The sequence below is a fragment of the Pleurodeles waltl genome, chromosome 2_1 (genome assembly GCF_031143425.1).
Source record: "Pleurodeles waltl isolate 20211129_DDA chromosome 2_1, aPleWal1.hap1.20221129, whole genome shotgun sequence".
Taxonomy (NCBI): domain Eukaryota; kingdom Metazoa; phylum Chordata; class Amphibia; order Caudata; family Salamandridae; genus Pleurodeles; species Pleurodeles waltl.
In genome coordinates, this window is record NC_090438.1 from 639,214,650 (window position 1) to 639,242,615 (window position 27,966).

Below are 27,966 nucleotides of genomic sequence, written 5' to 3' on the forward strand. Positions count from 1 at the left end.
CTGTAGTCTATCCGATCATGCCCCTGTGAGGTTGGTGCTGCGGCTCCCCTCTGCACGAGGTCCATCGCAGTAATTGGCGCTTTCTAAGCAAGCCTCTATTTGATCTAATCTTTTGGTCGGAGCTACAAGACTTAATTCAGGAATATTTTGCTCTTAATACTGGATACGTCAAAACCCACGTCACTGTGGGAGACCCTCAAGGACTATATCAATGGGGCTAGCACCTCCAAGCATGCAGGGATCCTACACAACATCCATACCCCTCTTGGTCCTATAGAGAAAGAACTCCTTGACACTGATCGGGCTAGCACATCATGAGGTCATGGGAATTCGCAACACCGGCAAGCTGATAGCTGATTTTCTCGACCTTGCAGGCAGAGAGGTGGCATACCTGGATAAATATGTGCAGGCACAGAAGTATGGAGAGGGGGAGCCTGTTCTGTCTCTCCATTAGCTGGTCTAAATTGGAGTTATTACCCCACCCTGATTCTACAGAGTGCTGTTGGCTGTAATACCCCCAGCCTGGTGTGATGAGATAACTAGCTATCTAGTCATCACTCTGCACCAGCATAAAGGGATGGTGGTGTGCTTAAACTACAGACCGGCTGTGGAATGTCTCACCACACAAATTTAATGCTGGATTAAGCTGCCGCTCTCTATGGCAGGCAGAATTGCTATTGGTTCTGTCCCGATTTCTATATCTGTTCAGTAACATTACCATCCCTCTGATGAATGGCTTTTTTGCCACAGTAAACAGCCTCCTGACAAGGTTGATCTGGGATGGCTGCCACCTCTGGATCAGGTGGGGTACTTTAACACTTCCTTATGATAGGGGGATTCGGAGTGTTGGATTTACAACTCTATTTCCTTGTGGCACAGTGCCAATTTGCATATCACTGGTATCATCCGGATGCCAGCCTGTCCTATGTGGTGCCAGAGAGGCACCAGACCAAGGATTCCCCACTCTTTACCCTCCTTCACCTAGGTTTGCCAAGAGACCCTGCGGACATTCAGACCCTGTTGATGACTTGCTGGGCCTGGGAAAAGCTCAGGTGCTGCTTGGGTGGGAGTGTACTCTATTCCAGAGCAGTCCCTCTGCTGCACAATCCATGACTACCTCTCTCATGGGAGAAGATAGTGCAGTGTACATTAATAGCCCTTCACTTAAACATACTAGGGGATCCATTCATGGACGGACGCATCATCACACAGGCCACCGACACTCGTTTTGGTGAAACCACCTACATGGACTACTTCATACTGTGGCGACTACATTGATAGACCAGCTACTGTCATTCCTGTTGGAAATGGATGAATTTCCTGTGCTGACACTAGTCATCAATTCCACTAAGAGGATGCAGCTTGTTTACAAAATATACCAAGCTAGTGTCATGCTGCACCCAGACTGTACTAGTAAAGTCATTGCTGCATAGGAACAGGACTTAGGACACTCTATGCCTGCTAAAATTTGGCAATAATGCTGTGAGCAGACCAAGCCTGTTTCCCCTAGCCAGTGTCACAAGCTACTGCATTATCATTTTTACAACATGCATAGACCACTCTGCATAGCCTAGCTGGAATAGACCCTACCCATTCACATCACTGCCCTACATGCAGTGCAGATCATGCAGATATTACACACCTTGTCTTGACATGCCCAGTCATTCAACAATACTGAGCACAGGTTTTCACACTTCCATCTACCATGACTGCCACTATTTTTGACCCCGACCCCCTGAGGGCCTTATTGGGTTATGTTAAAAATGTTCCAAAGGGCATTTGCACATTTATCGCTATGGCACGGCTGCTAGCTAAACGCAGAATGGGATGGAGAAGTAAATTTAGCTATAAAGAGTTACATTGATTGAAAGATGTGATTTATTGTGACACCACCAGCAAAGTATATTGCTTTAATGCAGGCCCCACATCTCGACCTAAAGATATATGGCACCCTCTAAGAGATTACCTTGTCACTAGTGCAGTTGGGCCTCCTGATTAAAGCTCACTGATGTTTTGCCTGCCGGTATGAGCATGTGAGAGTGTTGGTCTCCCCCTTTTATGCACACTGGTGGCAGTCTGCAGCTTTGCCTTGCTGGGGGCGCGGTGTGGCTTACTCTTCTGAATATTATATATGCCTGTACTTGGATCAACTGTGCCTCCAATGCAATTCTATTTGTATGTGCCTGATTAGTTCATTAAAGCTTTTCAGATTACCTGTATGCTTGTTGTGCCTGTTTATTACGCATATATTAAAAATAAAGTAAAAAAAAAAAAAAACGAACAGACTCACATATTCACTGCTTAAATTAACAATTTATATTTCCCTATACTAATCCACGAATAATCCTTTGGGTTCTGGAGTAGAGTGCTACTTGCGGAAAAGTGCTTCAACGCCTCGTCAGTGGTAGTAAGCGATATATAAATACAATTACAATATGGCAAACCAGCCAACCACTGTGCTGCTCACATAGAAAACAATGAGAGCAGGCTACAGCATTAACGGTGCAGCGGAAATAATGTAAAATAAATTAAATTAATTATATATTTATATATACACACACACACATATATGTATACATAATTAATTACATTTATTTTACATTATTTCCTTTACAACTGTGTATGTTATCATATAATAACAATAAAATATATAAAAGTTTATAAACACGAGTATAAATAATGCTCCATTTTGTTATTTTTAATTTAATAAAACAAATTTAAAATAAACTACATTTTCCTTTAACTTAGTATAGGTCTACACATTTTTTAAAAGAATCAAAAATATAACTTATGACCACGTTTGTTACAAAGTAAAGAAAAAATTGTAAATGAGGGTTAGTGATATTCATTTTAAAATAGTGTTCAAAAATATTATTTTTAAAATTAACTAATCTATTTAAGGTAATTTAAAAATTAAAACAAAGTTAATTTTAGGAAGTAGTGCACTGTATCTTATTCTTTATTTAATTCTAGGCTAATATTATTTAGGGGAAACTATTTTACTTTTTTTTAAATGGATTTTTTTTTTTTCAATTAAATATAGACGTTATTGAATTTCCCTAAATTTTCCTATAAGAATAGCCTGGCCACATGGCAAAGATCTTGACAAACAGTTGGAAATTTACTATAATAACTTTACACTCATAAATTCAGTTGTAGGATTCTCCATTCCCCTTGCATAAGTAGCTTTTGAGAAAAATGTTTATGTCTAGGGACGCAAAGGGTTCTCATTCCCTCCCGATCTAGTGCTGAGATCTGACTGGCTGCCAACACTTCAAACCTGGAAGTGTTGGCAGCCATCTTGGGACTTGGCTTGAGCCAAGTCCCAGAAAAAAAAAGAATAAAAAATACAAAAGAAGCCAGGGTATGAACACCCTAACCCCTTAGCTCTCGCACTGGGGTCCCAAAGGGACCCCCAGGGCTAAAAAGCATTTTTTGTAACCTGTTCAGAAAGTATCACAAACCATAGCGAAGAATAGAGTATTATACATACAATTTCTTGAAGGTTTAATTTGTTCACATTTTTTATCTTGGATTACTGATTATTCACCCCAGTGAAAGTGCTACATTACATTGCTTCAAGATGGTATGCAGGCGTAAAAGAAAATAAGTTACTTACCTATGACTGCGGTTCTCAACTATTAGTATCTTTGATAGTTTCACATGCTTGAATCATTCCCCGTTGTCGAAGTGGAAGTCCCACGGTACCATAATAAAGCAGTATACAGGGAGTGCAGAATTATTAGGCAAATGAGTATTTTGACCACATCATCCTCTTTATGCATGTTGTCTTACTCCAAGCTGTATAGGCTCGAAAGCCTACTACCAATTAAGCATATTAGGTGATGTGCATCTCTGTAATGAGAAGGGGTGTGGTCTAATGACATCAACACCCTATATCAGGTGTGCATAATTATTAGGCAACTTAACAAAAAACAAATATATACCCATTTCAATTATTTATTATTACCAGTGAAACCAATATAACATCTCAACATTCACAAATATACATTTCTGACATTCAAAAACAAAACAAAAACAAATCAGTGACCAATATAGCCACCTTTCTTTGCAAGGACACTCAAAAGCCTGCCATCCATGGATTCTGTCAGTGTTTTGATCTGTTCACCATCAACATTGCGTGCAGCAGCAACCACAGCCTCCCAGACACTGTTCAGAGAGGTGTACTGTTTTCCCTCCTTGTAAATCTCACATTTGATGATGGACCACAGGTTCTCAATGGGGTTCAGATCAGGTGAACAAGGAGGCCATGTCATTAGATTTCCTTCTTTTATACCCTTTCTTGCCAGCCACGCTGTGGAGTACTTGGACGCGTGTGATGGAGCATTGTCCTGCATGAAAATCATGTTTTTCTTGAAGGATGCAGACTTCTTCCTGTACCACTGCTTGAAGAAGGTGTCTTCCAGGAACTGGCAGTAGGATTGGGAGTTGAGCTTGACTCCATCCTCAACCCGAAAAGGCCCCACAAGCTCATCTTTGATGATACCAGCCCAAACCAGTACTCCACCTCCACCTTGCTGGCGTCTGAGTCGGACTGGAGCTCTCTGCCCTTTACCAATCCAGCCACGGGCCCATCCATCTGGCCCATCAAGACTCACTCTCATTTCATCAGTCCATAAAACCTTAGAAAAATCAGTCTTGAGATATTTCTTGGCCCAGTCTTGACGTTTCAGCTTGTGTGTCTTGTTCAGTGGTGGTCGTCTTTCAGCCTTTCTTACCTTGGCCATGTCTCTGAGTATTGCACACCTTGTGCTTTTGGGCACTCCAGTGATGTTGCAGCTCTGAAATATGGCCAAACTGGTGGCAAGTGGCATCGTGGCAGCTGCACGCTTGACTTTTCTCAGTTCATGGGCAGTTATTTTGCGCCTTGGTTTTTCCACACGCTTCTTGCGACCCTGTTGACTATTTTGAATGAAACGCTTGATTGTTCGATGATCACGCTTCAGAAGCTTTGCAATTTTAAGAGTGCTGCATCCCTCTGCAAGATATCTCACTATTTTTGACTTTTCTGAGCCTGTCAAGTCCTTCTTTTGACCCATTTTGCCAAAGGAAAGGAAGTTGCCTTATAATTATGCACACCTGATATAGGGTGTTGATGTCATTAGACCACACCCCTTCTCATTACAGAGATGCACATCACCTAATATGCTTAATTGGTAGTAGGCTTTCGAGCCTATACAGCTTGGAGTAAGACAACATGCATAAAGAGGATGATGTGGTCAAAATACTAATTTGCCTAATAATTCTGCACTCCCTGTATATATATATCACTATCATAGGCTATAATGGCAATGAGGAGTCAGTTTAAAAGCCTGTTTATGTCCTTTTAAAAAAATGACCAAACTTGAGCTATAACCAATCAGGAGATAGCACCCTCTAGAATACTCCCAACAGAGGCGGAGTCCCTCCAATTTTCAAGCACAAGTGGGAATAAATAATCCCGAGCTATAAAACTATAAGAACGGTTTCTCCGCGGAGGAGGGTGGGTTGCATGTGAATCTATGAAAGATACCAATATTGGAGAACCGCAGTTACAGGTAAGTAACTTATTTTCTTCTCAAGTATTGGATATTTCATACATTCACATGCTTGAATCAGAATAGCAAGCAGTTGCTGTATTGGTATATCTTACAGTATTATAGTATTAGTGCAAGTAGCAGATGGTGGTTAGAAAATATATATATATATAAAACATTCATATACAATTTAATATATATATATATATATATCATACATTCAAATGTGCATGAATACATCAACATAGGAACCAAAAGAGGCTCCTCTTATTGAAATTTTATTGAAATAAGTGGTGTAGTAAAACCTGTCTAACCACAGCATCACTGCGCTGTGCCGATTCCAGGTAATAATGCTGCATGAATTATATGCACACCTTTCCCAGTCACAGCGCGACATATCTTCTCCAGAGACACTTCCGGAAACAAAGTAGTAGTGGAAACTGCCCTAGTTAAGTGTGCCCTAGTTGTCTCAGTGAAGGGCTTGCTGGTCTTTGAGAGGCAGAACTGGAATGCAGCTGAAATTCATTGAGCTATGGTTGCCATTGCGACTGGAGCACCCTTACAAGTGTGTTCATCTGAGTTGGACAGTTCTTATAAGTTGATTACTGCAAAGTAAGTAGAATTTTAGATTTTACGTGATACCTAAAGTATGACCTCTCAGCTGGTGATGTTAAATTCGGGAAGAAACCCTGTAATATTATAGGTTCATTGAGGCAAAATCCGAAGGAACCTTAGGACTAAATCTTTGGATTGGTTCAGATAAGTACTAAGTTGCCTGTGAGGTGCAAGAAGGTTCTTGAGTTGTGAAAGTCTGTATATTCTCTACGCTACTTGTCTGAGTGAGCGCTAGTAACAAGGCGACCTTCCATGTGAGAAATATGATGAGTGCTCTGTGAATGGGTTTGACTGAATTCTTCATGAGTAGAAACAGAACTATGTTCAGGTGCCAGTCCAGGGAAAGAGCCCGTGCAGGAGGAAAAACCTCTGAATTATTATTTTTTTAATTGTTTGATGATTCTGCAAGAGTAGAAAGAGAAGATGTGATGAGCATCTTTACCTTGATATTACTGCAAACACTACACCTTAATGGACGCACGTACCAATTGTGACTGACCTAGTGAGAGGAGATAGGGTAGTTATTTGCCATCTAATGCTAGTAGAGGATGTAGGTTTGATTTCTGGTGCCATAGGCAGAAATGTTTCTATTAACATTTCCATGTCTTTATCGTGGCTTCCATCTTGACTTGCAGAGAATACACCTGCAGTCCTGAGGAGTATTGAGATCTTTGAATTTATGCAATTTAGGAGCCGTGCGCTTAAGAGGAGACAGGTCAGGTCAGGACGAAGGACATGCCACTAGTTCATCGTCAAATGTTTACAGAATGTTGCTAGGTGAATGTGGCTGTATTCCAATAGCAGGAGAAGCTCTGTATACCAATGCTAAGTGGCCCACCTCGGGGCTGTGAGGATGAGACAACATTGCTCAGTTTTCCCCTTGGTGTGAACCTTTGGTATTAAAGGTATTGGCGAGAAGGGTAGGCATAGATCCAGTACCATCTGTGGAAAAGCATTCCCCCACAATCCTGGTTGTGGATGTCAACTTGCATAGAACTAGCATTAGGGGTTTTCATTTGTTGCAAAGGGATGCAGAACTGGTTGCAATCAGAATGAGAGGATCATACTTGGAGCCGGCTGATCAAACTCCCATTTGTGGAGGCTATTTCCAGTTTTGCTTAGCATGTCTGCTATTAAGTTTTCTAGTCCAGGGAACATGTTCAGCCTGAAGAGTTAATATGTGTGTTATTAGCCAGCTTCCGATTACCTGATCTTTCTTGGACAGCGCCAGTGATCTTGTGCCGCTTTGTTAATTCACATATTGCATGATGGCGGTATTGTTCGTGCCAACACCAATGCTCTGCTATCATTGGCAGGAAAGTTTGAAGAGTGAGTAGATGGCTTTGAGCTCTAGGTGATTGATATGTATACTTATGGAGAGGAGACCACTTGCCTTGAATTTGCAGGTTCTGTAGATGACTGCCCCAACTTTCCAGAGAAGCATCTGTAGTCTGGGACCACCAGGCTAGAGTTTCCATCATACCTGTGTGAAATTCACCAGGGCCTCGAATGAATCGCTTGATTAAATCTATTGTTTTTGCAGCTGGTCCTGTAAGGCTTTCATTTTCAGGTATGCAAGAGGGATCAAATTGATCATAACTGAGTAGATGCTCAGATTTTATTTTTTTTTTTTTTTAAAACCAGCTCTTACATCCTTTGTTGCTTGTTTTGGAATAGAAAGTCTTTGTTTTGGACAGCATCTAGTGTGGAGGCCCAGGAACAGTATCTTCTTGGATGGAGGAGTAGATGATCTTTGATAATTGACAAGAAGATTTAGTTTGTGAAACAACTTCAGGCAGGCTACTGTGCCCTTGGACGCTTGAAATGTCGTTGTTGCTTTTATAAACTAGTTGTCGAAGTAGGAGAATACCCAATGACCATCCTTCCTGAAAAAAAGCTGATTTGCAGCCACATGGAAAAACTCTGATGAGTGGGTGGGAATGAGAAAGCATGAATCCTGTAAATTCTGAGCTGTCATGAGCAATAGGTGAGGGTGACCACGTAAAAGGGTTGTTTCAGGAAATACTTGTTTAATTTCCGGGGGTCTTTGATGGATTGCCACTCCTCTGTTTTCGTGTTTATGAGAAGAAGAAAAAAAAAATGATAAAAGCCTGTTCCTTGCTGAGAATGTGGGCATGTCTCTATGGAACCTTTGGTTAACGAAGCTAGCACTCCCTTCCGAAGGAGATGAGGTGGGAGCCCTCGTTTTGGAGGAGTTGTTGGCAAAATCTGAGTGAACTGAAACATATGTCTATATGTGATAAGATCCAGAATTTGTTTGTCTGATGCTATTTTCCGCCGTAGATGAAAAAAAAATGGGAATGGTTTCTCCCACAGGATGGAGTAAACAGCACCAGAATGTTGTCACTGAAGGTAAGCTAGCCTAGGGTTACTGAGAGGGTTGATAAGTTAGATACCTCTGGTATCCTCCTTGATAGTGATAAGTGTATTTTGCAAGGCCCTCTAAAGAGTGTTTCTTTTGAAAATGTGATGTGCCAAAAGATCTTGCAGTGTCAGAGTCAGCCTTGACTTCTTGCAAGGCGTTGTCGACGTGCTTGCCAAACAGAGCATCGGCATGGTAAGGTAAAAATATTAGCTATATTTGCACCTCAGATTATACATGTTGTGGCCTTGAATCAACCTTGGTTTCCAAGGACCACTTACCCAGCCAGTTGTGGGAATTCTATTCAAGCTATACCTATAGTGCAACCTATGTTGTCTGATGAGGACATTTTGCCTCCATGCAGCATCTTTTTTTGTCTTTTTGTTTCTGTCTTTTCTGTCTTTCGGCAGACATTTTATGTATGTGGCCATGTCCGACTACATCCGGTGGTTATACCTGCACAAAACTGCCAGTAAATGACAAAGAAAAAACAAACTGATTGCTTGTTTGCTATTGGAAGCTGGAGGTGTTTGATTGTTTGCTATTGGAAGCTGGAGGTGTTTGGTCTCTTGCTCCCAAAGGGTGTGGAAGCCACCAAAATTCATCTGGCCGGGGGATCCACCAGTGGTGGGTGTAAAATGCCCTGTAGGTCTAATACTAGAGCTATATGCTCTGAAGTTGGAGGCGGAGTGGTGCAATTGCTCGACATATTGCCTCTCCATATATTGCTGACTGTTGTAGGCATGCTCACATTAGTCCCCTTGATTCTTGACATTAAGTTATCTTGAATTATGTGTGATTTGTTCATGTTCACGATTACATGTCTTCATTTTCGTTTGTATTGTCATCAATGTGGACGAGGTGGATGTAAACGACTAGGCTGATGTCAACAATGTTTGTCGTTGATGAGGCCTTTGTCGCAGACGAGCCTAATGTAGTGGATGCAGTCATAGATGAGGCCGTCATAACCAATCCAGACATGAACGAGGCCATCGTAGACGTGGTCACAGACTAGATCATTGCAGACAAGGCCGTCATCAAAGACAACCGTCATAGACGAATGAGGCTGTCACTTACAAACATCATAGAAGTGGCTGTTGTAGGTGACCGTCTAGATGAGGCTGTTGTAGGTGACCGTCTAGATGAGGCTCTCATAGGCTACCGTCGTAGATGAGGCCACCGCTGATGACCTTCGTACACGAACAACGTAGATGAAGCTGTCGTAGGCAACCATCATAGATGAGGCTGTCGTAGACGACCATCCTGGATGAGGCTGTCGTAGACGACCACCATAGATGAGGCTGTCGTAGATGACCATCACAGATGAAGCCATCGTAAATGAGGTAATCCGTAGATGAGGCCCTTCGTAGATGAGGCCGTCACAGGTGAGGCCATCCGTAGATGAGCCCTTCATAGATGAGGCCCTTCGCAGATGAGAGCTGTTGTAGACAGTGTTGAGAGGGAAGTTGAGGGTCTGGTTTTTTTCAATGTTCTCTCAAAGTGCCTTATGAAGACTCATAGTAAGTCTTTTTATGGCTTTTCTGCATGCCTTATGGAGACCCTTGGCGCAACCTCTCCCTTTGACCTCTCCTGTGAGATGAAGGAATTCGCACTCTCCTCATCATAAGTGATAGATTTAAAATTCTGCAGTCCCAATAAGAATAGCCTCATCTCTCAGAACGTGAGAGTTTTTGAGGAAAAGGTTAGACATATTTTGTAGTCCTTTACCTTGTTTTCTGCTACTCTGACATATTAGTGCTAGGGTTAGAGAAATGAAACATGAGATATAACCTTGGATGATCCAAAAAGAAGTAATAGCTGAAGAACTGAGCAGTGCACAGGAAGACTCCCTTCACACGACATGTGGTAGAAAATCTGATGGACTCAGCCTCTGTTGGCAAAATTCTAGAGAGTGCTGTCGCCTGACTGGTTATAGTTCAAGTTTGGTCCTTTTTCAAAAATGTCATAGATAGGCTATTAAACTGACTCTTCATTGCCATTATAGCCTATGATAGTGACATATATATATACTGCTTTATTATGGTACCGTGGGACTCCCGATTCGATGACAGAGAATGATTCAAGCATGTGAATCTATGAAGGATCCAATACTGGAGAAGGACATAAAACACAGCAGAGGATGTATGTATTACAACATAATTTGTCTCTATTGTATATAAGCTGCGAAAGGGGAATGTGTTGAAATGTATTTACATTAAAGAATAAAAAACAAAATTCAGAGTTCATTTAACAATTAAAGAGTTGGTTATGATTGCACAAGAGACAGCTTAAGTGTATTTGTTTTGTGTGTGCTGCAATTTCACTTTTCCCATGCACTTGTAATTTCAATGGTTCGGGGACTTCTGTATTCTTTTGCTATGGGTCACAAATGTTGGACTCTTAAGCGTCTTTTATAATACCTCCCGGGGCCTAATAAGAAGTGCACCTCATATAAGTTAATTATAAATCCAATAATAGAGGAAACCTTTTTCCTAGTTACCCTCTTATGAAATGAGTGACTTAATTTTTATTTATTTCCACCTTTAGGATACATACATACAAAAACACCAGTCGAAAACAATAATAAAATAGATAACCCATTCTGTAAATACAGTAGGATAACATGCTTATTTAACGCACATTTTTAAAATTAAGATTAAATACTTACCACTAGTAGCGTATCGGCTTGGGGTTGCCTCTTTATTTACTTGTCTCATCGTGCACCTTTCCCAATGGAAACAAGAATAATTAACACACATTTAAACAGCAGCAATATTTGCAATATGCAAGTTTGAAGCAGCTTTCAGGTTACATTGCACTGTTCTTGATTACTTGTGCTATACTCAGTTATAAGATAATGTAGTATTATCAATCAGAAACTAGAAGAATCATACATATATGCACAATGTATATGCAAGCTGCAACAGAAACCTACTATAACTCCAAACAAGGGCCCAGCCAGTATGTTGTGCTGGCTATGAACTGAAGAAACATCAGAGTAACAGGGTGACAAGTGAATACAAGGTTTACAAATTGCTCTGCCTGTCAGTCAGTGACAGTGTGATCCTTTTACTATGCTAAGAGCAAATATTAAGCAGTACACCCCCCATAAAATGCTAGATAATCAAACTCAAGTTTTAGTCTGAGATACCACAATTTGAACCTACACTTACTGCCTTCTATTCAGGAAAACATCAACACCATGCCAAAGAATACACTTCCCTATTTAAAGCATACCCTTTTCTACAATCAGTAGATCTTGAAAGTTTGAAAAAGTGGAGCTCAAGTAAATAGACATCATTACCAAGCTGTATCAAGCAAAACTTCAAGTCTGGGAAGGCATGGTGGTCTTGCCCATCAACAAATATGGATTATGGGACCACTGGAAAAGGTGATCAATATCAATTCCCTTCCATGTATGGCTTTATGATCTCATACAGTATCCAAATTGGCTTTTCATGTTGTCACTTGGAAAAGCCTTTACCACAACAAAAATGTGACATAGCTAATTTATTTTCAGTGGCAAAAAACTAGAATCCACATTTGGACAATCCACCTAAATGGAAGAGCAAGAATGTTAATTCTCAGAATTATGTATGTCCTTACTCAAGGAGAGAGATAAGTAATTCTTTACAAAAAGCTACTTACAAACAATAGAAAGAAATTGTACTTTCCTGTGGTGCTGTGTAGTTCTTCAACTGAATATGGTAACACCATAGATTTACTATTCTAAAAACAAAAAATAATTGAAATGTTGACTGCGACTATCACTCCAAAACAGCCTTTACAGAAAGAGCATTATAATGTGATGCCTTTTCCAAGCATCCATTACCACGCAAAGCATTAACCACGCAATGCCTTTGCCACACAATCCTTTACCACGAATATACCCTTACAATGTAGGTGTTTACATTGCAAGTGCAAGGTAAGTATATATAAGATTAGTGTGTGGGTGTGTGAGTGTGTATGTATATACACACACACTAATCTTATAATATACTTACCTTGCAATGTAAACACATACATTGTAAAGGCATATATATATATATATATATATATATATATATATATATTTGTACACATACATACACACTTGTGGGTATCAGGAAAAATGCCTACCACATGAACAACTCTCAGCACACTCATACCAGCCAGTGCTGGCAAGTATAATGCACACAATTATATATTGAAATTGTACATCTTGTTTCTAACCTATATATAGTTTCTACAATCATACTCAAACTAATAAGATTTTACTTCGTCTTATACTGCCAACTTAAGAGACCAGTAACATTTCAGAAAGATTTGGAACAAGAGGATATGAGAGACAAGTAATACACAAAGCAAGAAAGGGAGTACAAAATATCACAAGAGAAGAACTTCTCAGAGACCAAATCAAAAATAAAACCACTGAGATTAGAACTCTAAGATTCATTACCACATAAAAGAAAGTAAACTATTGTCTAAGTAAGCATTGGGGTATTTTAAGTCTAGACACAGATCTGAAAGAAAGTCTACCTCCCAAGCCAGTAATAGTATACACTACGGCGCCCACACGCAGAACAATTTTGAGTCCTAATGGCACTGCATTGTATGATGACAGCAAGAAAGGAGACAAAGTGGAACGAGCTTGGTTATCCACACTTCCAGCTCACATAGATGTGGCAATTGCATTTGCTGCAAATATATACATGTAGTAATCTGTAATTCTTTCTCAGTGTGTATATATATATATATGTGTATTTATATAACTATTTAAGGGTTAAGGATGTGTATTGGGTGGTAAGGGTGTCTTTAGGGTTTGGGGTGTGCAGGGGTATTGGATGGTGAGGTTCTTTAAGGGGTGGGTAATGTTATTGGGTAGTAACAGTGATTTTATGGTTTACTGGTGGGTAGGAGTATTGCGAGGAAAGAGTGTCCGTAGGGTTTAGAGGTGGGAGGAGTGTGGGACGGTAAGGGTAATTAAAAAAATTGTGTGTTTGGTGGGGTTCCCCCCAATTTGTTTAAACAAAGTAATATATGTATATATGGCTTTTTGTCTGCATAGATCCTTCAGATGGAAGGTGAAGATGGGATTTTCTTGCCAAGAACAAGTCAGGGAGTTTGATCATATGGGAGTCCGGATTGAGAGTAAAATGGGATTGTTCCCTCAGATAATGATAACTAAAATGGCACTGCAACACACACGGTCACCAGTTGTGAAGAAATTGCATGCATCTAATTTACAACCAATATTTCCTGCTTTAGAGATCTACAGTGCAAGAGATCTTGGTGCAGCACTGTAGGATGCGGCAATACGATTTTTTGATAAAATCAAGTGTTGGGTGAAAATTCAGAATATGTTTATTTGATCTATCCTTAAGAGGCCACAGAGTACCCCACTAATATCTATGTGCTTAGACTTGGGCCTAAGGAATATAGTGGATACAGCCAAACTCAAGCCTCACGTGTATTGGCTTAGACGTTGGAGATAGGGCACCTTATAAACAGGCATTTGCTAATCCAAAAAAGCTAGATAAGCATGGATCCATAACTTTTAATAGCATAAGATATTGGGTGTATAGGCAAGACATGAACAAGCCTTGGGATAACCCAGATAACCAATGAAATGCTGGGCCAAATAAAACAAAGGTATTGGCTACAGGTACATGAGGGATGGGTGGTTTAGTCATCAGTAGGCAGAGTGACAGATAGCTTTCTTAATTCTGAATAGGATCTGGAATAAGAAATATTTATGGAACGCACAGAACCACCACAGGCAAGCGGGTTCTGCTGGTCAATGCATTATGTAGTAGATGGCAGAGGACTGCTATTCCATTTACTTGTCCTTCTTGTAACTTGTGTCCTGAATCTGAACAGAATTGTATGCTCTTTTGTCCAACATATTACCATCTAAGGAAGACTTGGTTAATTCCTATATGTCACCTGTTGGGTGTAAGACATTATTTAGAGTCCATGTGGATTTTAAGAACTGATAACACTGTGCAGATATTTTTTGCTGTTTCCAGATATTTACTGTGTGCCTGGCAGAACAGAGGTAGATTAAATGAAGCATTTAATATTTTCAGAACTACAAATGAATTAGGTATTTTCAAGATGTACTTTTTAAATGTGGAATGGAATCATGGACTGTATTTTATGGAATGTTGTATTGTATTTTGTATTATGTTAAATGATTTATGTTTTTTCTCTCTAAAATAAACTTTAAATGTTAACACATACATATATGGTTTTCACTTACCTTATAAATGCTTACCTTGCATTGTAAATGTGTACTAAAGGCATATGCGTGGTAAAGGCCTGGGCAATGTGGGGTGAAAGCGCTGTATCGTAACAGTTATGTGGTAAAGGCATGCGCTGTAAATGCATGCGTTGTTAAGTCATACAACCCAATCACTATTAGTAATAACAAATGATAAATAATATTTACAAAAGTTCTACTCATCTGCTGCATATTAACTATTTTGGAGATACGAAATACCACATGAGAATTAATGCCTGCAACACAGTAGCTGTGCCTATTTATAGTTTAAATCTGCAAGGCTTACCTGCTCACAGACTAGCTTTAAAGTAGCTCGTTAATGTCCCCAAAGAGATTACCGAACCAATAACAAACCGGCTATTTCATGGTATCCTTGGCATGCAGAGAAATGGCAAGACAGGCTGCACGGTATAATAGTGCAATATATTGTCAAATTAACACTGTTAGGAATAAAAGTTTATAAACATATACGTTTGCTGGTAAGCAGGACACAAAATACAAAACTGAGAAACAGGAGTAAAAGAAAAAGTTAATTACCAACAATGATCATATTTCTGGTGTTAAATAATGTTTCTGGGGATTCCTGACCATATTAATTATCTCAGCTGGCTTCAAACTGGTCTGGATATATTTACCTCAGCAATGGCTTTCCAGCCCCATCAGGTGACGCCATGTGGTTCCAACCGAGACTTTGCACAAGGATATTAAAAAGCTGAGGTATATTAGGTGTCAACCAGCATGTTGGGCAAAGTACCCATCCAGTAAGCCTTAGACACCAGGCAGTACTGCTTGGAAACAGCATGCAAAGGTGATCATGAAACCCACTGGAAGATGTCAGCAATGAGGCCACCACTGAAAAGGGTTGTGGGGGCAGCCATTAGACACCATATATATAGGGTCTAGTCTGCGCTGTTGTTGCTCCACCTTAGTTGGATGTGGAGGAGGGGAAAATGACAGAAGTGTAATAGACTGCCAATATAGAATGCAGAAACCATCTTGAGTCACAAGGATGAGCAGATAGGAAGAACCAACTTATTCAGGTAGACAAATGTGATGGGTGCACAGATGCATACAGCCTGAAAGTCCCCAACTCTGCAAATTGAACTTACTATCACAAACAAATCCTTCTTAAAATCCCACAGAAGATCAATCTCTGCTGTCATCTCGGCCAGATTGGCACCCAAGCCCAGCGATAAGACATCTATGACCATGGTAGCATGAGCTTGCAGAGTACTGGAGGAATGAACCACTAAACGTTTAGATGGGTTCATCCAACAGTGCCAGTCCATATGAACAGAGGGGGAGAGCTGCACCCGAGCAGTGAGACTCTATTGACGCTGGAGCTACTGTGACCACACCCACCCACACACACACACACACACACCACTTGAGGGTCGTGATCCACTTTGTAGGTGTTACCAACAGGATGCACAAAGGCAGAAGCAAAGCAGACGTAAGATCTGCAAGATCAGGATTCAAGTCTGAGCCATAAATTTCTTAATCATCTACCGAATATCCATGATCCTCTGAGAAGGAGGATCAGCATCCATGCGAGTGTGTTCAGTACCGCTCTTATAAAGGTTAGCCTTTGTGACAGAAAGAAGTCAGACTTTTGAGCATTGATGGTAAAGGTAAAGTCATGGAAGAGAGGTAAAGTTAGTCTAACTAAGGGAACATCATTAAACTTTACCCTACATATCTCCCTTGCAACACGGTTAATGTTTCCAACTTCAATAATGCCATTGTAATTGGCTACATGGAAGGTCAATGCCTGCGAAGAAGCTGCTTTTGTTCATTTGCAACCCCTTTAATGCTGATTTAAAGGGGTTGCAAATGAACAGAAGCAGCTTCTTCGCAGGCATTGACCTCCTTTTAGGCATCAAAGCCAGGGCCCATTAAGTTCTGACACAAGAGGCATTGGAATTGCCAGATTCGTCAAACCAGCGTGGCCCAGACAGAGCAGGAGCCAAGGTATACAGATTAAGCATATTAAACCAAAAGGAGCTGGCCAATAGAATTGACTTGGAAACTCCAGTTTCATCTGTGCCAGCATCGGGATCTGCTCAGCCCACAAGGAAGTGTTCAACATCGGGAAATGCAAATGAGGCTCATGTCGTGTTTTTTTGGGCGAAGACACCACAAGCTCATGTCATTTTGGAACCGGGCAGGACATTTTTGTGCTGCATCTGTGACAAGGCTTGAAACCTGCACATTTTGGACGACATCTGACCTAGTTGCTGTCAAAATGATAAGGAATTAAATCGCTGAGACACAGACAGAAAGAGAGCTACAGAACTGTATAACTGAGTTGCCTAATATACCGTGGAGTTGTCATGTCTGACAGTGGCATATCTGGAGGCGGAGTCGCAGCCAGAGCTGAATTTCACTGGCTTGCGGCACTGGACAAACTTTGCTGGGTAACAGTTTTCTGGACCCATCTAAAGCCTAGAGAAATTTATAAGGAGAAGAGTCAGCGGGCGGGTGTATTCATTAGAACACAATATGCCTAAATCGGTAGCAACTAAAAACACAGTTTCAAAACAAATTATAAAAGCTGGTTCATTTAAATCACAGTTTTTAATTGGATATTAAGTCTCCTCAATGTTTCCAAATTCATCCTTGATGTTGATATTCATAAATACAGATAAACAGAACTCTTTCAGAGTAATTTCATTTAAAATGCTTGGCTTTAGCAGTTCATCGTTCGTTTCCAGGCAAATAGCACAGAATGATTTTAGATTTGTGGACACGGACAGCAAATTGCAGAGGGAGTCGACAGGCACCTTTTCAGGAACACGCATCTTAAAACAATATTGTGGATTCAGCATCTTCTCTTAAGAATAATATCAGGCCTCAAATGACCTTTATTTTTTTAGCACCCCACTGACATCTATTCCTCACAAACATTTGCATTCTCAAGTGGTGTCCCCGTACTGACGTCATAAAAAGAGTAACATTTAGGTATCCGTTTCAAAAACATCAATGTGGTCCCAAACATGCATGACCACTATCTCTGTGTTTATTTATCTAGCCCCCTCTCTGTCATACACGGGACACTTTCCTGGTGACCAATGAGCACACCGGGTTAACGCAGCTCACGTGACCTGGATGGTCTAGTCTTCCCTACAGTGCACTGGTTGAGCATCCCCAGCTCCCATTCTGGATGGCCAGGCCGAACACAATGCTGACACAAAAATGCTTGGCACTTATCTTAGAATGCTCTTCCTTCCCAGTGCCTAAAATAATCATATAGCGCAGTCCTTCTTTAAGGACAAAAAACAGCTCAATAATGCCCCGGGTCAGATGAGGCAATGTAAGATTTACATTTAATAAGACATATAGAAGATGAATACATTTGGGATATGATGGCATGGAAAGCTAAATCAATTGGATAGGCTTGATTGGAGAATTATAATTATGTCTAATGACGAACTGATGATGAGTTTATAGGCAAGCTTTAGGAATTCTATAACAGTTTCTTTATGTTGTTATGGTATGTGTAAATTGTGTAAATTACCCATTTCCTTTTTCTGCATTGGCAGTAAAAATATATATGTAAAGATACGCAGATACATACACCTGCACACACAGATAGACTCAGATAAATGTTTTCTTGAGCAGAAGAGTGAAGTTGATTTAATTGGGCAAAAAGAAGAGGTAACATGTTGTGATGGCAAAGAGTAGTGGGACAGTGGCTGAAAAACTATGCCCTGGAATGCGATCATGAGAGATAGACAAACATTGGGAGTATTGGGGAGCATTCCACTCATCACCTTTGTGTTTTCCTCAGGGACGATAAAGAGGGCCTATGCTACACCGATGCAGTAGCCAGTATGTTTGTTCAGACGAACGAGATTCTGCTTAGAAACTCGTCAATGGTCTGAATACTAGAAGTACTGGCTCAGGCATTCATCATGCCAGTGGTGATAAACTCAGTAGCGCAGGATTAAGCAATTATGTAGCCTCTTATTTTAGCAAGTATATGAAGCTCATTTTGGGGTGTGTGCAACATAACTAGTTAATGTATGAAGTGGTATGCATAACAACGAGCATCTACCTATTCTGGTATGTAACGGTTATACCTTGAAATGACCTTCATGAGCTGGTCTTCCTAGTTGGCTGGCGTTCATTTTAAAGCCTCATCTTTGTTTAACGAGTTTGTGAAAACAGCACAAGCCTTTTACAAGAAAACATACATTATTTAATTATTTGGATTAGTAAGGACCAAACAACAATCGGCGAAGCCCGTTGTAGCTTTTAAAATGCACACTGCTCTCACGAACATTGTACCTTATTGGATGACTTATATAGAGTACCAATTAGATTGCACACCTATACTTTACGAAGAACAGACTACATGTGCCTTTTAGGATGAATCTCCCATTACCTCGATTCATCGCCCCAGTAAATCTCCATGTAGAGATCCGTTTGTTTCAAATTATTAATGAGCAGGTAGCAGCAACAGATGTACTATGTAATGAAAAACCCATGTGACACACTAAACCACGAGGTCGAAAGAGATATGATAGTCTTATATTTTATTTACAGTACACTTCATGTACTTTGATGTCCATTAACTTATAAAGGAATTTGTTAACACTCAAGAGGAGCTAGACCGTTTTGCTAAATGATGGGAACCTGTAGAAATAATAGTATAATAGTGCTTTCCTTTGCATACATGTGTTTGTTGCAACAGTACAAAACACATCGGTAGACCTTTTATATGGAATCATGGTTATATATAAGATGACACACAATAATGAATGAATGATTAGGTACTGCTCTAAGAAAAGAATGCATGGCTGATAATCTTTGGAGACAATGCTTTCTTTCTTCAGTCGCTTGTTGTTTCCCCACAATAATGCAATAATGAAAAGGCACTGGAATGCAACAAAAGGGACAACGGTTGGGTACGTGTTAATGCACAACTGAAGCATCTGCTACAAATCCAACCCCTGTAGTCACAAAGATACCATATACGCAAAAGCGAGTCACAATTACAGAGCAGTGCACAGACAAAGCGCAAAGAAACAAGATGAAAACCGGTATGAAAAGACTCATTTTAGGTCTAGCTTGACAATGTAACTGTCTGCAAAACCAATTGTTACCAATCCTCTAACGTATACAAAGAGTAGACGTTGGCACCACCCACTGGACCATTAATCTATCACCTCATGTTATTGACTATTTCGTGTCGTATTCCACCTCCTTTGAATTGCTTGCATTACAGTGCATCAGGCAATATTTTACTTCACAAAATTGCACTTAATCGTCACATATTAAATTGTGTAACTCATACATATAATATATACAGAAAACAATCATTTTGTTTTGTTTTCTCATAGCCGCAGGCTTTTTAAAAATGATTTAGAGCTCAAGATGAAAGCTAGACCTACCGGTTTTAACAATGCTTGTTTTTTTTTGTTTTTTTACTGAAATGAAAACACTACATAGAAAACGTATCTACTTCCCCCATTAAAATATTTGTTAGCTCATTAACTATTAAGAAAATTACAATTTCCCTGAGTAGGGTGCTTTAGTTTCATGTCTAATAACTAAGAGTCTTGATCTCACTTATGCTGACAATGTGGTGATCACATATTTTGCTGGTACTGTTAGATCATTTTAACACGAAGGCTCGGCTATAAAATATGAAAGATGTTATTATCTGGTGTTAAAATAAACAGCAATCTACTTACTATGATGTATATCCATTAGCTGTTTTACCCACTGAGTATGTTTTAAAAAAATAGTCAGAACTTGTAGCTGATTACCAAGCAGAAGAGCCAGGTGGAGGAGGAAGTACATGACTCTAATCAAACTACACAAACATAAGCTAAAATCAGAGGCAGTTAACCCAGGTTACACTCACAAATTTGTGTAGTGCCTACCAAAACGGGTGGAAGAAGATTTTTGACAAAGGCTGCAATTAGAAATTTGTCCGAGTTTCAGTTTTGGCTTAAGTCTGATTGTACATAATGGTTTCTTCAGCTAAAATTTACTGGAGGAAACGAAAACAATGGGGCCAAGCCTGTCACGATGGCCGTGTGCATCGCCTCAAGAACTGGTAGTCTGGCTATTTTTCTAAACATTTCTGACTATAGAACGGAACAAACTGGCAGACCAATAAATATGTCATAAGCGAGTTTGCAAACATCTTGATTAGTCTTATGAATCTATGCAATTGCTTTTAAACGCCAGTGATATTCAATTAAAATAATGTGTCACACCCTCAACTTTCCCCTGTGACTGTATATTATAATCCAAATATGTACTTCTTGCATGTGCAAGCAAACTTGAGCTATCAGGAAGGTACAGGATGAAATCAGTCTCAAAAGAGAGGCAAATGTCAACACCATGTCTCATGCTATATTTGATTCTTTAGAGAAAGAACGCTGTCCAGGTTCTTACAGTAGTTATAATAATTATAGATTTATCACTTACGTCGCCTACTACTTTTCAAGTAGTAAGCCTTATTTTACTCCACTTCATGCCAGTGTCACCTCCCACCGCTGCTGGCTAAGGTAAGCCGTTCTTAGTAACTGGTGATGAGGCCCAAAGTGTGGTCTTTGTGGTGTCTATGTTGCATTCTGCTGATCAATATGGAGTTAAAGATTTACTGATCCATTCTTTCAAATGGCATTGTTCCTTTTGAAATACTATAATTTGAGAGGAAAAGCACAATTATTAAACATTGTGTTGTTGGGCAACTGAAGAATTTTTAAATTGTTTTTGTTGGAATCTTCTGACATACAATGACAGAGAGTTCTGTTGTATCGTACACAATTACATGTTGCATCATATAGGATCACAATGCAACATTTTAACCAACATAATAACTTATTTTTTATATAACTCGGAAAAGGAAAGGAAGGTGCGGAATGAAAGGCCACTCAGTAAGGATGAGCTTGTGGGCTGAACCAAGGTGGTTTGTCCACCCAGTGGTTAGAGAGTTATATCAGCAGGCAGAAGTAGGTTGACCATAGTAGGCTTGTAGTGGGTCCTAGTCTCAGGAGGGAGACACAGTGGGCAGAGGCTTTGATGACAGATCTAGACCACTACCGCTCCCCTCCACAATGCTAAGTGCATGTAGATAGGCTTCCAGCGGAGACCAGGAGCCAGATGTACATAGCTGTTTTCATGTCGCAAATGGCCTGATTCACAGAATCAGGCCGTTTGCGACAAGAAAATAGCATTTTGGCATGTAGCAATGCTATTTTGCTATACCGAATTGCAAAATAGGTTTTTGAGTCGCTATTTGGAAGGGGCGTGCTGAGGGCGTCTCTTCCACATATCGAGTCGCAGTATTATGTAAGACTGTTTTGCAACCGTGAATGCAATCGCAAAACAATCACAGTTACCACCAACTTCAGGTTGGTGGTAACCCATTCGCAAACAGGAAGGGGTCACCAAGGGACCCCTTTCTCTTTGTGAGTAGAGGCGCCAACATTCTTATAGGACCACTGCCCACTCTGAAAAAATGAAATGGAATCTTTTTTTTTTTGTGTTTTTTTTTTTTTTTAAGGAAAACGGACTGTATTTTTAAAAACACTGCTTTATTTAAAATGCAGCCACAGGCATGGTGGTCTGCTGTCCCTAGCAGGCCACCATCCCTCTGAGTGCTGGCCACTTCCAATGGGGTTGAAAACTGCAACCTACGTCATGAATATTGATGAGGTAGATCATTTGCGATCCCATTGTGAATCGCCAAATGTGTCTGAGACACATTAGTACATTTCAGTTTGCGAGTCTCTAATTGTGAGTTGCAAAAAAAATCGCAATTAGAGACTCGCAAAATGAAATGGTCGTTGATCTGGCCCCAGATGTTCTGGTGACTGAACCATGCAGGCATCAGCTCCCAGTATGCAGCAAGTTGTTCCTGGCAATAGGTTGCATCGCAAAGTCATTCACTTCTGTGCAGGGTCAGGCCCTGGCCCCAATGTATTGCTACCTGGACTACCAGGATTCAGCAGAATGTAAATGCCAAGCCCCAATGTGAGTGGTGCTGTAAGTCGTGCGCAGGGGGCTCCATTGCAATGGCAAATAATAGAGGTGGGTCTGCTGAAGATTTAAAAAAAAAAGATAAAAAAATTCCATAGCATTCTGCATGATGATGCACTAAATTTCAATTTCCACCATAGCATTTGGTCTGTACTGCTCAGTATCCAAGATGATCTGAGGACAGCCTCCGCTTGAAGCAGTGGCAGTGCTAACATCTTTTAACACTATCTACCATTCTATTCTACTTGACATAGACTGGAACTGTGAAATGCCAATTATAGTCCTAGTGGAACTGTAACTTCAGCAGTGATGTTTCTTGACCACGCTAACCATGCCTAAAGGAAGAACCCATACAGGACGTTTGAAGACTCTCTGGCACATCTTAGCTTCCGAGATGAGAAATTGTTGATTAGCTTGCTCAGCAGAAAAAGTGTACATTCATGTTACAACCGAGGGTTTTTTACCTTTCTCATGATCTCAGTGTTGGTCACCTGTGTACTTCCTTTGTTTTACATAGTCATTTGATGTCCACTGGACGACTATGTGTAAAACCCTTACTCTGTTTGCACCAACAGAGGTTGCTGGGGAAGCCTATGGTCGGCAGAATATGTGAATTCATGTGCTACTGATCTTAATTTTGTTAACAAACCCTTTCCAACTTGGATTGGTGTAAGCACACCATTTGTCAGACTTGGGAACTGACACCAAGAAGTACCTGCTTTTGATCAGATGAGAAGCAAAAATGGACAAGACTCCTAATGTCTGCTCAAGACACCACAGAGCTAAGATGGAGGATTTCCAAGATGAAACTCTGATGCAGAGCAGTTCAGCACAATACTCACTGACCGCTCAGACCGAACAAGCGTGGTTCAAAATGTATGTAATTTGAAGCCTGATTGTGTTTATAAACTTTATAGAATTTGCACTGAAATTGTCATCTGAGCATGTGATGACAGGATAGACCACTTTGGGTAGTGGTGTGGGGGTGTCTTGGAAATCAAGGAGTTAGAGGTGTGTCTAGAATCCACTGTAAAGGTTGGAGTGTCTAGAAAAGTATGGGGAGCAAAATGCTGCCAAGAACCCCTAGTACAGACCTAAGAGGATAAATGTATAAATGAAAGAGGTGCACTGATTTAGCTGCCCTGGAACCTAAGGGAGACCTAAGCGTCTGTAACTGGGGAGTATCCAAATGTTCCTACCACACTACATATGAATAGATGGAAAGAGATGTTACACTACGCTTAAGCAACTTACCTCTTACCCCATCCATGACAGAATGAGCTGCGGCACAAGCCAGCATGCACTTCATTGTTCATCTGGTGGCAACTGATGGTGTAGTAAGGAAATGAGAGCAAAGAAATCCAAGGCTGACAAAGCCCCGGAAAAAGACTAGCATCCATGTGGGGTACCTCTAGTATGGAAATAATCATTAGCAGGTATTCTGAAGATTTGGGTTAAAAGCACTAGTGTTGAGGAAAGAAACTATTTTCTAGCTGAAGGTACCTTTGACATTGAGTGCTTGAACAATCTTAAGAAATGACTGAAGGATCCTAAGTTTAAATACTGTCCAGAACAATGGGCAACCTTTCTAAATGAGGAACATACATATGTTATATATGAGGAAGCCATGAAGTATTAGCAATAAGTTCATATGCAGGGATTAAAAAACACAAGAAGCTGAGATACACTTAAGGGTCCGACTTGGGTTTTTGATTTGACTGCACTGCCTCCTCCTTGTATATTTCCCTAAATTACCAGTCAGAGCTCAGACACAGTAGAAGCAAAGAAGGAGGCTCTATTAGTTGTTCTGTGTTTATCAATACCAGCAGGAGATGCTGGAAGTATACTTCAAGGCGTGCCTGTGAACACAGCAGCACTGTTCAATGAGTAAGGGCATGGGACACAGGCAAATCCAGTGCAAGTGACTATGGACACTGCAGCAAGCAACACTACAACAGGTGCAACAAAGAGAGGCAAACACAAAAGCACCTTCCTTGCTACCCTCAATGCAGTATTTGCTCAGTACCCCACCACTGTGGAGCTATGCAGAGGAGTAGCCAGGCTCACAGTCTGTTACTCAAGATACTTTAAGAATGATTACAGCATGAAGGGCAAGAGCAATTGAGAAAGTTCCCAAATGTAGCTGACACACCCCTTTAACTAGCCAAGAGGACAGTGATGATCCAAATGACATTACCGGAGTCCAACCAGATGCCATCTTGCCACTGTGAGAGACCCAGGCCCTGGAGTAGCTGAATGATTTACCAGGCATGTCCCCTGGTCTCCTATTGACAAATAAAATTCCCTAAAATGCACTATAACCTCCAAAAGGTCTGTGAAACACTGCAGGCAGAGTTTGGATGTTACAAACCATACTGGACTGATGTGAATGAACTGTTATGCTATCTCATGACAAATTGAGAGAAGGATTGGCCAGGCAAGTACCTATTGTTGAGGTTGTTCTTATTGCTACCAGGGGTGCACAGTTGAATTCTATTGTTGAAGTATGGTCTATAAAATGTATTGGAACAAGATTAGTAATTACAAACAGAATAAAGGTGAAACCCATGCTGATTATCTAGATCAATAGAAAGATGTGTTTGATTACTATTATGATAGTGTTAATGCTACTGAAAATGCTCAAGAAGCTGTACGGACGGCTTTCATTCAAGGGCTACTATTCACGGTACATTATCAGCTGCATCCATCTGCATTAGAAAGGCAAACTAAAGGTCGTTCTGAATTGCTTTCTACTGAAAATCACCGAGTTGTTGCACAAGAAAGAAAATCATTTTATTGTATCTAAAATGATGTCCTTGCAAATGCTATCCTTCCAACAAATGGTGAGGGAGGGCTACAGAAGCAACTGGATGGCAAACTTAAAGAGGTTGACAACGAAGCGAAAGGTCCAGATGGAGGCAACAGTGAGGAAGGAAGGATACTGCTCCACCCTGTGGTTCTTCATGTTCTAACTGTGGGCAGTTGAGGCACAGGAAATGTGATTACCCTAACTTTACTCAGAGCTCGAACGATCAGCGCAAAAATGTGAATTTACCAAGACTTCACAAAATCGATATCCTATCTAATGGCCTATCAGTGCTTTGGTTGCTGCATCAAAATGGGTTGTATGCAATGTATAATATTAACCGATAGTCCACCTCCTCGCTTACTGAAATTAGTGCTAGTAGATCTGCCCTAAAAACCTCTACATTTAGTTCTCTTTTTCCCCTCAGACAAAATTATTGATGCAGTTAGCATTTGTAACACACATGTTCAGTGCTTTGTTAAAGGTCCTTTGTTTATTTAATTGGGTCAAATCATTGATAAACATGCTTTCCTTTTAAGCCCTACCTCAGCTACAAACATCTTCAAGAGGGATCTGTTATACAAAATTAAATATATTGTTTTTTGCACAAGTGATCGTGTATACTTAAATGTCCCACATGAATGTGGAAATGCTGTCTTGGCTGTTTTATGGGAAAATAATGAGCCTTGTAAAGGCAATGGTTTTCCAAAGCCCATGCATCAATCAACCTCTGACGTACTTCACCAAATTCCTTCTACCTAAAAGTTATCCATAACTCCTTAGTACCTACTAATCTCTGAGGCGGAAGTGGGAATATGGTCAGTCATTTCTGGAAGATGTTTTTATTTCTATTGTATGGGCAAACCCCCATTCTGCCAATTTAAAATTCTGGTACAGATAAAATTTCTTATGAGATTTGTGTGCAATTAATGCTCTTGTGATAGCCAGTTTTCCTGTTGCACTGAACTGAGCTGCCATTTTCTGGTGCATACCAGCAACTGCCTTACTCTTGTTGTTCATGCTCTGCCTTCATATCTATAATTATTATACATACTGACAACCAGTATCCCCTTGAGTTCTCATTTTCTAGCAGTCGTTTCAAGTGATGCTATTTGCTTCTGGGGGATATAGTGTCACCTATCTTTTCACAGGCTTTAAAGAAAGATCTGGACACAATGGATCAGTATGTTTATGATTTGTTAGTTATTTCTATCTATTTATTTCTGCACATATTTTTGGTGCAGGAAAACAGTACATATTAGATGCACAGTAGAACTGTTTGGGGAAAAAAACCTTCAGAGATCCCTTGCCAAAATAAATGAAACCAGTAATTCTCAAATATTCAACCATGTGACTGTTAAGCTTGGAATTCTTGGTGGGTTCTCCCTAACATGAGCAGGTAATCAGTTCATATTTGGTGTTGTCGAAACTGTATTGAAACATACTAATTTAAGGTGAAGTCTAAATTAGAATTTTGAAAATGCCACTTTTAAAAAGTTGGCCTTTTCCTGCCTTAGACATTTAGTGTCTGCAGCCTGTCTATGGCTCACGCCTGGGTGTTGTTGACAACTGGGCTTTGTTTATTACTCCTAGACATCCACACAAAATAGGGAGCTTAGTTGTGCCTGGATGGGCCATCACTGGCAGGATGGGAGGGAGGAGATGGGCACAGCCCCACTTACAGTTAATCTTACACTTGAGTAGGCTGTGTCCTGCCTCCACACAAAGGGCTGCATATCCCTTGTAGTTGGTCTGAAGCCAGGTAAGGGAAGGTAGGGCACTTGTGCACTTCAAAGGAATGCCTCTAGAAGCTTACTCTCACTTCAAAGGCACGACTGGGTCAGGTTCCTTGAGGGTATCTGTGAGTCCATCCATGCCTCTGGACTGGTGTGCAACCGAAGGATGGATTTAACCCAGATCTGTGACTGGGGGCGAGTGCTTGAAAAGTTTCAACACTCCATCCATCATTTTGTTGTGTTGCTAGGTGGCCAAGGTATGCCCAGACGTGGGTCCCTTGCTCGCTGTGCCACTGGATTTAAGCTAGTATGGCTGATAGGAGATTAAACCCTGAAACCGGTCCCAGGATGCTGGTTTCTGGTCCAGGGAGGACCTGGCCTGACAATTCGGGCTGGACTGTTCCCATGGGGAGCAGGGTCAAGACTGATTTACATACGGCAGGGTCCAAACTGGGGCGGCATGGTGAGCAAAAGAATGATGGATTAGGAGAAGATCTGGGGGTGAGTGTTTGAAAAGTTTCAACACTCCATCCATCATGATGTTATGTTGCTATGTTCGCCCTAAATGGCAAGGGTATGCCCAGATGAGGGTCCCTTGTTAGCTGTGCCACTGGATTCAAGTTAGT

General features: G+C 40.6%; 1 protein-coding gene across 3 annotated transcripts in view; it reads right to left on the bottom strand.

Annotated features, from left to right (window-relative positions):
* The window catches only part of C2_1H7orf57 (chromosome 2_1 C7orf57 homolog), a 238,286-nt gene that overhangs the window by 177,411 nt on the left and 32,909 nt on the right, over window positions 1-27,966 (bottom strand). For 2 of the 3 annotated variants that reach the window (XM_069216108.1, XM_069216123.1), the window contains exon 2: window positions 11,204-11,259. In XM_069216108.1, the coding sequence (XP_069072209.1) occupies window positions 11,204-11,252 (49 nt within the window). In that variant the 5' untranslated portion in view covers window positions 11,253-11,259. Of the gene's footprint in view, window positions 1-11,203; window positions 11,260-12,183; window positions 12,207-27,966 lie in introns of those variants that run through there. The other variant, XM_069216116.1, reaches the window with a different exon arrangement.